Here is an 11,562-nt window from a genome sequence, read left to right as displayed (position 1 = left end):
CCTTTTTCATACAGTCTTATATACAGAGTATTTATAGTATAGATAGGCAAATAAAGCGACAATATAAAGGCGTTTTTGTATACAATGCAGGCGGATCAGAAAATACAATCTGATAACAGTGACAATTAGGCCATATTAGGAATATAGATTAAAAACAAGAGGTGTTTGTTCAGGTCCAGTATAAATCAATCACGCTTGCCCCCTGGGCCAGTCCAGAGGCCTCACCGAGCCATTCAATCGGTAGTAGCGACGGGCGGTGTGTACAAAGGACAGGGACGTAATCGGCACGAGCTGATGACTCTTACCTACTAGGTATTCCTCGTTGAAAAGCAATAATTGCAATGCTCTATCCCCAGCACAACAGGGTTTAACAAGATTACCCCCTCCCATCCAGATATATTAAAGAGTACGTCCCTTCTACATCTCTCCTCTCCCTTCTTCTCTCTATAGGAATTCCGACTTCTGCCATTCCTGCCATCTTTTGTTTGCATCTGCTCATATCGTTGGGTCCCGAAGGCTTGTGAGCCGAAGCAACAATGGCGGAGCGGAGAATCACCTATGCTCCCGACATAGAGAATAGCGACCATGGTGCTAGCCTCGATGAGTATGCCGCTCTCAACCGTTATATCTCGACCGCTCGCGACAAGCGCCGTGGCTCGACCTCGTCTGCTAGTGCTATGAGCACCAAGAAGCCCAAGAGGAGCTGGCAACTCTGGAAGAAGGGAGGCGATGGCATTGAGGAAGGCTTCGTCTGCCCCGATGAGTAGCTCGAGACCGACTTGCATGCTGGTGTCCGCGGCGCTGATATTGAGGCTCGTCGCAAGCGCACTGGCTGGAACGAACTGGCTACTGAGAAGACCAACTTCTTCGTTCAGTTCATTGGTTACTTCCGTGGTCCTATTCTCCATGGTAAGTCTTTTATCTGAACCGTCTTAGCAGAGGGAGGCTGCAACACTAAGAAGTAACTAGTTATGGAACTTACTGTTTTGCTTGCCGCTGGTTTATAATTGGATCAGTCTATATTGGTGGCAGGGGAAAAGCTGGCTGCTGATGGTTTTGCTTGTAGAAATCTCACATAAAATCAATATCCCAGGTGCAGTGGATTAGTGATGTTGATACGTCACTAGGTGATCCTGTAGTGGAATCAATGTCAATCATAAATTGGGAGGATGAGGCCTCCAGAAGACTAATAATCTTCCAGTTCCCAGAGAGACAGTATACCGGAAGACCCAGAATTTGATCAGTAGACAGATCCTCGCGGATAAAGCAATATATCAAAAGAAAGAAGTATTGTTTATCCAGTAAACAATGTTTAAAACATGAAATAACATATCCTATACCAGTAGTATACTTAATAAAATCACCCCTTTTAATAGTATACGAAGAATGGCGCTTCTGTACTCGTACACCTTTAAAGAAGGATAATCTTGTTAAGTCATACTGATAAGAAGTTTCAATCCCATAATCAGTATAATAGGCCTCACACAGCTTCCATATAAAGGCATTGCTATCATCCGTCATCCTTGTATATACTCCATTGGTGGAAAGGAAGTCTCTTAGAGTTATGTCACATCTGTCTATAGGTTTATAGAAACTTATTTTTGATGAACATTCCTCTAGGGGACTGGATTCAGCAGAGGTTATAAAGCTGTTTATAAGCTTTGGAACCTTTTTATTTAACTCATAAATAAGCTGATTGTTCCATACACCACCAAACCCCAAACGAAGAGATTGGCGTGCACAATCCATACGAAAGAGATAAGCCATCAAATATGACGGTGATGCATTGTCTGCCCACTTTTTAAATAATCTATTACTATGTTAGTGTATTTATATAAACTTGGAATATTTCAAAATACTTATGCTTCAGCTCTCCTCCAAGAACATTACAATTCATAATTGTTCCATATTCAGCAGCAACATCTGGCAGATGTAGACCTGCATGTACATTAGGTAGGCTAAGTTTCTGAATCCACTCATCACTGGAATATTGAGTTGGTATTTGCTCTAAGACCTATTAGTATATAATAGACCACAGTAGAAAACAATTGTAAACTTAACTTGTTAATAGATATTGGCGGAGCTTTGCTACAGTTATTGATGAAATACATAACAGTAATCTTTGAAATGCCTGACGACCATGTAGAACAGCGTTCCGCAGTTCCGGGAGACTTGTACTTGAACTGGTTGAAACCAATGTAGTTGAATATGCAAAGACTGCATATGCATGTATCACAAGTTGATAAGATTCAAGCTGAAAAGCTGACGGATGTAGAGACCGAAGTGCAATCGCTGCTTTTGAAAGAAAGGATTCATTAAACCAAGAAGCATCAGCATTGCAACGAAGGATAAGTGGGGTCAAGATAATTGCACAACCAGCCTCACTCAGTCGCCATGATTTGAGATGGAACTCTGGAGTCTGAATCGAAGGATAGTTTGCTGGGGATTTAAAAGTCCTGAATACCTTAAAATACATATCCCGGCCCTTTTTGCAAAGTGCCTTGGATAGTATTTCTTGCATTATTACACCCAGCCCTTTCCATTCCGAGTGTGGGACATCATATGGTCGGGTGAGAACTAGGTCCAGTGTGGGACTTAGTTCTTCCAGGGCTGATGGCTTATCCTTAAGACCATGCTGTGTAAAAAACCTTTCCCTCTCAGTCTTTCCCAAAATTCTATTTCCCCGGGACCGGAGTGTGCATGTTTGGTAATGATACCGGCCATCATTAATAATATCAAATTTCAGATCAGCACGTTGATCTTTTCTGGAAAAACAAGAACGACATCCTATAATTGCATTATGTGCGAGAGCACCGCTGTTCTTTGCTTGTTGAGGCATATCACCAGTAAAAGCAAGGGGAAATGCGGTAACAAGAGTCTTAGTGCCATTAATAGACATCCACGTACCTTTTGATAATTTATCAAACTCGGAGCGAAACGACATAATAATATCATCCATAGATGCCCCATGTGGACCAAGGGTAAGAGTAAAGATATTGGCCAGTAATCTTCGCTCCTTATAACATAGGCCAGCAGGGATAATATAGAAACCCTTTAAGGCACGGTACATATTGCGGTGGATACCGAAGTCATCAATAAAGTGTAGGAATGGCACCGATCGCACATTTTGTTTCTGAGAAGATTGAGACAAAAAATGATCGCGATCAAAATATGCAAGCTCAAGCTCTGCTCGAAGGGTATGCATCAGGAGTGATGATCGGTACTGCTTTTGAGAGATATCTAAGACAGTATTAATCAACACAGAGGAAGATGAAGAGCACACACCACGATCTAACTTGAGATCCACACGGCCTTGGACGGTAGACGGAAGAATCTCCAGCTGAACATCCTCAAGTAAAATATACAATGATGATTTCTGTGGTGGATCCAGAGATATACTACTTAGCTGAGATTGGGAGAAAACAGGTTGAACAGTCAGAATAGTCTCGCCTTTCGTTGGACTTGCCTCGCGTCTGTCATGCCCAATAAAAATAACGCGAACATATATAGCGTCGAGCTTTGCTGTAGGAATAAAAATTGGTAGAATCTCAAGAAAATCACTCGGAAATATAGCATCACCTGTAGCAGTATAAGCAAACTCACCGGAAACAGTAGCGATTGATGAGCCCCAGGCTCGAGAATGCCAAAGTTCAGTCTGTTTGTCAGCATACTCTGCCATGCCAAAGTATAACTTTTCACTGCCTAGGTGGGAGCATAAGATTCTATGGAACAGTGGGATCGGATCAAACCAGTATTGTGCTGTATATGGATGGTCCTCTTTTACATTTGACGGCTGTCGACTTAGGGTAATTGGGATCTCTCGACTTTTCAAAGGTAGAAAGGATAGTTGGTTCTCCACACGATGTTTCAATGTATCTAAGGTCGATGGAAGTCCACGTGTCTGTTCACAATCAATCATTAGCAAAACTTCCCGAAGTTTATGATAGTCTTCTCGCGATATTTGAGAGCTAATAGTCCACAACGATAGTGCAATCTCAAAAGGATCCGACGTGATATCTAAATATATCAGTATAGATTGGAGCTAAGTGTATTTCTACCATACTTTGATCCGGTGGCTCTGGATTGTAATAGTCGTCGTTCTGTGCTGTGTAGGTCGTATTTTGAAGAAGCGGTTCAGGCAGTTCTTGTGAATTATATTCTATGAAAATTAAAATCAATAAGGGCGATCCGAAAAAGGCTTTTTCAACTGACCTCTATCCTCAGCCTCTGGTAGTGGTAAGTAATCAGATGTGTCTTGAAGTGTTGTATCAACACATGAAGATATTGGATTTATAGATCTGTCCCTTTGAGACTGGGGCATATATGGCTTCCAGCGAATCTCGGAAAATGAAAATGGACGATATCGTGGCATTTTGAGGCTAATATCCTAAAGAGATTTGTGTAGAGAATCTGCAAGTAAACTAGAGAAATTCTGTACAGTTGAAGGGTTGAACCCTTCTTTGTTCATATTCTAAGAAAATTATAAACACAACCAAACGCGTCCAGTATGATTTTGTTTATGTACGTGTTTTGCTCTAATAACTATTGTAATATTATGTTTTAATAATGTATTCATTTAAAAGTTAACATATTATTATCCTAATCTTGTTATTGAATAGATACAAGGGTATACAGTAACTGGATTGTATATTATGATACAGCTGATTTTAGTATGAGTAGAACTATATATATCTTATCTGCCTATACTACAAGTTATTTCCAAAATATTTGTCTCTAGATGGTATACTATACAACATGAGTGTTGTTTCTGAGGCCGATATTTCTACCTGCTCTGAATCCTCAAGTGATGATCCTACAGACCTGTCAATACTGGTTAGGCCCCTAACGCCCCGTTAAGTGAGACATTAGTTAATATAAATTCATTCAAAAGCCTATTCTGTCGCCGTTTATATACAGACACGATCTCTTTCCATATTATATTGAATTCTCAGATTTCGAAACATTTCCAGTACGGATACCACTAGGTCCTGTTGATATTCTGGACTACTGGCAAACACAAAGAGATATTCGGGACTGGACTGCGAAGAGTCTACTTCATCAACTCAATATGACAATTACAATGTGGTTAACTGTGGATAACCACGGGAGAACCCTTCAGTCAGATGATGGTATAATACAATATTTTGCGATATTAGAGAGGCTGGGAAAACGAGCGAGAGTGCCACTGGTCGTATGGGATCCTTCTGATCGTGAAGGTTATGTGCGTTGTGGTCATGTAACAATCAAGTATATATAGTCTACACGTACTCAAATTCAACTGAAACCTCCTCATCGTTTATCTCCTCATCAGCATCCGCTTCATCACAAGGATCCTCATCCGCCTCCTCTTCAACAGCAGGTTCCTCATCCGCCTCCGCTTTATCGTGAGGATCCTCATCCGTATGCCCTTCAACAGCAGGGCTCTCATCGACACCTTCAGCCAGACCGCCGTCATTATCTGATATATCACCATCACTATCCTCATTCATATTGACAACATAACGGCGAGGCCGTGTCCTGGGCTCTTTACTCTTATTAAGGGGGAAGTCCTTGATTGAGAGATTCTTATAAATCTGCTTTGTATGTAGACCGTCAAACGAAGATAGTATATATCCTCGATTATATTTGGCCACCTGTGGTTCTTTTCCCTTGGACTTATCGTAGAGATGGCCCAATCGTGTCCGACAAAGTAGTTGGATTGTACAGTCTATCATGTAAATCAGCACTTCGACTTACATTAAATAGTGAAACAAATCTTGACTTACATCTTAAAAAGTCTTTACCCAGTGGAGTACAGTCATCATATGACATGGAATCTGTAAACCAATAGAATACCTCTGTTGCCCAAGAAGGGTTATATTGCTCCTTAAGACCTGTCATTAAAGGCTTTGCTTGAAGACAATTCACATAGCTCTCATTCCCAGGAAGTTTTAGCCATCGCTTCATAAATATACCTGCATACTGGAGTGATTTATGCTTCCATGTCTTATAATATGATGATACAGATCGTTGATAGTATTTATACCGTGGATCATTTAATGATACTCCTGGAAATGTGGCTTGGATAGGCTCGTGAACACGTGTATTTGATAATCCACATATAAATTGTTGTCGTGAATGACGTAAAAGCTTTTGTAAGGCATCCGCCTCGTTTATACAAGCCTGGCTATCATCCGCAGGCTGTGGGCTGTCTGTGGGCTGTGGGCTGTCTGTAGGCTGTGGGCTGTTCATGGGCTGTGGGCTGTCGTAAGTGAACAACTGATGCGCTTGCGACGGAGGAGAGGAAGATAGGACTAAAGAGGAAGACGACTGAGAAAGTTGACCAGCCGGACGTATTGGTTCTTGTACATTAGGCGGGCCTTGTATATTATTACCCGCCCGGAGCCGTCGACTAGCTGTGTTGTCGCTTACTCGTTGGGGGTTTGTAGTTTGTGGAGGTAACAGAGGGATGGTCCGTTGTGGTGGGTTCATAGTTTGTGCAGGTAGTGGAGTAACGACTCGTGGTGGGTTGGGTGTGTTGCTGTTGCCTTGGGATGATGGTTGTATCTTAGATGGTGTGCGTGTATTGACGCTATTATACAGTATATTTGATCGGACAGGTTGAGAAGCTGGATACACGATTTGTGCTGATTTCTTTTTGGCCCGAGGTATAGTGTCTGCGGATTTCCGTTTAACCTGATTTATATTAGAATATATAAGCCCTGGTTCAGGATAGACAGACTATATTTACAGATCTTGCAGGGCGATAATCTGAGTCCACTGATCTATTGTCGATTGCCCCATCGTCGGGCAGAGATGAAGTTTGAGAATTGGGTAGTTCTAGCTCTATATTAGATGCCAAAGTATATAAGATGGTGATTAACTCATCATTGACCTCCATTATCCTCTTGTGTGTGTGGTGGTTTATTCTGCCGCCGATTCTGGGTACTAGCCCGCGTGCTAATATTTGACTGTGGGGTTGACATAATGATAGATATTAGAAAGGCAGACTATTATAGTTTCTTAAAGAAGTTGTCTGGTGGGCAAGAGGAATAATCTGTGGGGTGGAATTGTTATTTTCATCAGGACTTGGTGTTGACATTGTGTTAACTTTGTTGAAAAAAATACAAGAGAACAGCAAACAAAGAAAACGCGCGACACGGTGCCTATATGTGTACGATAATAATTTTCTATTAGGATTTGAACTTCAAGTTTATATCCTATTTTCAGTTCGCTTCAAGCAACAATAACAAAGTAAGTTCATTTCTCTGAAATTAACTACATAGAATTTCAATATTTCTTGCATTGCCTGCTAATTATTTTATCAGTAATAAGCAGTGCTTTCAGTCGACCAAGGGGCCTTATGGAAAAGCCTTTTTTGGGCTATTCTACCCAACGGCTTCAGTTTCCTGCTCACCCTCGATCGCCTTTAACACCCTCCGAAACACTAGCTCAGGGTCTTGGACGTCGCTGTCTTCCGCTTCCTCGCCGCTCTCCAAGTATACAAGCTCTGTACCGCGGATGACCCAGCGGGTCAAGTCAGTCTTGCACAGACCGTTATCTTCGATTTCATCTGCATCACTTCTTATGAGTGAGGTCATCTCGATTATAAGGCCCGTAAACGCTTTACTATCGCTTCTGTCCTGCAGATAAGTGTTGAAGCTGTCCTCGACGATATATTCGTATACTAGGACAATGCGGCTCTGTCCTAGCCGGCAGGATCGCCCAATGGCTTGGTTGCGGATGGATTTGGAAATTGTAGGGGAGAACAGGTGAACATTTCTACATTTATTTTGCAGATTAAGGCCAGCACTGTTCACCGAAAACGAGTTGATCAGGACCATACACTCCGATGCACTGTGGTTAAATTTTTCGACCAGTCGGCTGCGTTCACTTACGTTCAGGCCGCTGTGATAGACGCCGTAATCCAACCCTACCTCGTTGAGAACAGCGGCCACATAGACCTGCTCAGCAGGATAGAGCGTCCAAATAATCGCCTTTTCCTTATACAGCAGGACTTGGTCGCGGATGATTGGTAGCATGGCTCTCATTTTGGGAGAGCCGCGTAACAGAAACTCGAGACGGGCGGTATTCGTATCGTGTTTTTTAGCTTTCGCGGTCCGATAGAAGTCCTTTACGGTCATGTCCTCACCCACGACAATCTTTTTCTCGACCTGGGTGATCCAGGTGTCTACCAAGATTCCTCGTTCCAAGAGTCGAAGTGCTGCGGGTATTTTTGAAACTTCTAATGAGCTTGACAGGAAAATGAATCCGAGCCAGGAAGCGATTAATACGAGCTTCCGCAGTTTCTTGCTATTCCAGAAGAACCTCTTTCTGTCTTGGTGATCGCGGACAAAAAGTCCCCTTCGGGACTCTTTTTCAGCACTCTTGTATGTCGAAAGCTCGTATTCATCATATTTCACGGTCAAAATCTTTTTCTGGGAGCCAGGTATGTCCGACCCGATCATTTTTCCACATTGAAACGGTATTGTGGACATGATTGTCCTTCGGACCATGAGGAGTGCGAGGACTCTACGCATTCGTTCGCCGACTATGCGAGCCGTGGGGGGGTAAGAAAAAATATAGGTTTCCATGGCTTCATTGGTGCACAGCATGTATTCCAACTGATGCCCTTTTTCGATCGCGAATATGTCTTTAACCTTCATGTTACGACGATGAAGTAATGTCTCATCCCAGGCACTTGGCTCCTTAAATACCAGAGACATGTAGCCTCTAAAGTCGTGTACGCTGTTATACCAAGGGGTTCCGGTAAGTAGTACATTCCACGAACATGCGAGCCACTGGCATGCCAGGTTCTGGAATGACGTTGGGTTACGCAATTCTTGCGCCTCATCAAAGAGTCCGATATTAAACTTGCCTGCCAAGGAATACTTCCAGTTATTCGGCATCATAGGCGATGTTGGGTTAAATTGACGTCCCCTTTTTTCACTTTCTGTTTTTACCGCACCAGGCCCGTGACGTGAGTTTAATGTCTGGTACGAAGTCAAGATCAGGGCTCTGGCAGTCTCCGGCTTCTTGTTAAACAACTCATGGTCTCGCGTAAGTCTTTCCTCGATGATCTTTGAGCTCACATTTGACTGAATCTTATAATCCCCGTAGTAGATATAGAGGTCAAATACCGAGGTCATACTTGTTATTTCCCGCGCCCACTGCTGTATGAGCCCAGGTGGGAGTACGATGATATTCGGTTTGGCATCTGGATAGGGTGCCTTTTTCCGCCTCGCCCTCTCACACTCCTCATTGAAGTCTGTCACGATCTATATAGGTTAGTCTGAAATAGGCTTTTTTTTATATCTCCCTAGAGCTTACCTTGAGTATGAAGGCAAGAGCTTCCCATGTCTTCCCCAACCCAACAGAATCTGCCAATATACAGCCTTTTAGGTAGGCTTTGAACCTCATTTCAAACAGCGCCCACACGATGACCGGCTGCCAGAACTTTAGGCAAGCAGAGCGTCTCATCCCTCGGATTCTACAAACTTTTTTGTTCTCAATGCCGAGCATTGAGCATGCCATATCATGGTCTTCTCTCTGAAAATCTCGGTTATTAAACCAATCACGCTGCGCTTCAAAGACGGTTAGGCCAGTCTGGGTAGGCTGCATAATATCCGAAGACATCGCCTCAGCAATACGATTCGGATCGTATTCCTCCGCATCCTGGTACTTTACGCTCTCAAATACATCGGTCTTCAACTCGTCTCCGGCCGTGTATTTCTTCTTCTTTGTAGAGCGTCGATCAGATTGAACAGGTTCCGATATAACATCGTCGTTATTTATGATGGCCTCCGCCTGTTCATGCTCATCAATATCGATGACGGCATTGTCTTCTGGTATCCGTTTGGTTCGGTCAAGGGCCTGCACTACTAGCAGGTACTGCCAGTAGGGATCTTTTATGTCAAATGTGTCTGACACTCGAGAGACGTACAGCCTCCGTTTTGGCTTCAGAATTTCTTCGTCCCAATTTTGGTGGACTCCGTCCGCAATGATTTCTTCCGTATCCTTGTCGGACTCTTCTTCGTCAATCATAGATTCGAGATCTTTATCGCTCAAATCTTCGTCTCTTGAATCTTCCTTGTCCATATCCGTGTCCTTGTCACTTGTGTTCAATCCCTTACCACTTGTCTGCACCACTTGCTTTTTGCTTGAATTCTCTTTAGCCTCACGCTTTCGTTTGGTCCCTCTTGTCTCAACAGACTTTTCACCTTCTATATAAGTCAGCTAAAAAAGTCTTTTTTATAGGCTCCTTAGATCACTTACCTTCCCTAGTGGTTCCAAACAGGGCTGTTCCACCCATCGCAGTGTCAATGTAACTTGGGGTGTGTTTTTGGCGTATCCAATCCTTGAGACCCCATATTATCTTCTCAATTGCTGTGTCTGATAAATTCCGATTGTAGAAGACCCCGTTATTTGACCGGGTGTTTTCGTGTTTCACATGCCATACAAAACACGCGAGGTGGTCTGCCTCGTCCCACAATTCTTTATTCGGATTCCTCCCGGAGTATTTCGTATTTCCTAGGCTCTCACCACTCACCATTCTCTCCTGAACTATATTCAACCCTACACCTCGCTCAGATTTTGCCAGTGCTGCTTTCTTCAAGTACGAGTTCCACAACTCTACCCAGTATGGGCAGAGAAGGTCTGACTGCAGCCATTCTCTCCACTCGCCTTTGGTCGCTAAGTGACATGCTTTCATCAACTCCCCTTGTGTAGGTGTTTTCCCTTTCCTCTCCTTCGCCAGTGTACTTGACCCTGCGTCGCTTTTCACATCCTCTCCTATAACCACATTAGTAGGGTGTTCTGAAAATGACTTTATTTTGGGTGTTGCTTTTTTTCACCGAGTAATGTGTTGTAGTCGATTTCCACCTCACCACTGTCTTCAGAACTAGACTGAGATGCCATTTTCGAGGCTTTTTTTTACCTCACGCTTGAGGCTCTTTAGTTGGATGCTTCTCTTCACTTATTTGTATAGAAAATGGGAAATGAGCATAAGATTTGGGTGTATCTTAGTGTATGGTGGGTGGTAAGGGGATGTGTGGAGGAGTGAAAAAAGTGGAAGAAGGGAAAAAATTGTGTGAAAGTAGATGAGAGCTAGATGATTAGTCGTCACTGTATATTCACTGAGATAAAAGTGAATAGTAATGGATTATCTGTTTAACAGCTTCCAAGTTGTATGTAAGAGTTGAAACCAAGGATTTAATATATTTATCACTTTACAGTGATTTTACAAGACTAAAAATTAATTGTATAGTTATGATACTATACTATTTATTATATATTTTACAACTGTTTATAAAAAGTTCAGTCCAGTTTTGTAGCTATTATAAAAATATTCTGAAATTATATGTTGGCTGTTGTATTATGTTTCAGTGTTTATAGATTCCTATACAAAAACTATGCAGAACTTGAAATTATGACTAATAATTCGAGAATAATAAACTAACTATCATGTGACTGTAGAACTGATTTTTGTTTTGTTTGAACTATCAGTAACCATTAAAAACTATCCGAAACTACTGATGAATTAGTCAGCAACCTAACGTTGCCAACCCGCCTATCCACTATGTA

The 11,562-nt window shown here is 42.4% G+C and overlaps 3 protein-coding genes across 3 annotated transcripts; 1 reads left to right on the top strand and 2 right to left on the bottom strand.

Annotated features, from left to right (window-relative positions):
• Nucleotides 1-536: 536 nt before the first annotated feature.
• Nucleotides 537-1,007, top strand: ABOM_012203 (plasma membrane ATPase 2; the record flags this gene model as incomplete). Its single annotated transcript, XM_022539331.1, has 3 exons — nt 537-749; nt 825-909; nt 970-1,007. The coding sequence occupies 3 exons, from the start codon at nt 537-539 to the stop codon at nt 1,005-1,007; spliced, it is 336 nt and encodes a 111-aa protein (XP_022382907.1).
• Nucleotides 1,008-5,258: 4,251 nt separating this feature from the next.
• ABOM_012202 (uncharacterized protein) lies at nt 5,259-5,489 on the bottom strand (the record flags this gene model as incomplete). Its single annotated transcript, XM_022539330.1, has 1 exon — nt 5,259-5,489. The coding sequence occupies one exon, from the start codon at nt 5,487-5,489 to the stop codon at nt 5,259-5,261; it is 231 nt and encodes a 76-aa protein (XP_022382906.1).
• Nucleotides 5,490-7,367: 1,878 nt separating this feature from the next.
• Nucleotides 7,368-10,896, bottom strand: ABOM_012201 (uncharacterized protein; the record flags this gene model as incomplete). Its single annotated transcript, XM_022539329.1, has 4 exons — nt 7,368-9,257; nt 9,310-10,202; nt 10,255-10,770; nt 10,833-10,896. 4 exons carry the CDS (start codon nt 10,894-10,896, stop codon nt 7,368-7,370), a joined length of 3,363 nt encoding a protein of 1,120 aa, XP_022382908.1.
• Between the last annotated feature and the right edge of the window lie 666 nt (nt 10,897-11,562).

This window comes from Aspergillus bombycis, assembly GCF_001792695.1.
Source record: "Aspergillus bombycis strain NRRL26010 chromosome Unknown contig00252, whole genome shotgun sequence".
NCBI lineage: Eukaryota > Fungi > Ascomycota > Eurotiomycetes > Eurotiales > Aspergillaceae > Aspergillus > Aspergillus bombycis.
The sequence above is the reverse complement of the archived record's forward strand: the minus strand, read 5'-3'. Positions and strand labels throughout refer to the sequence as shown.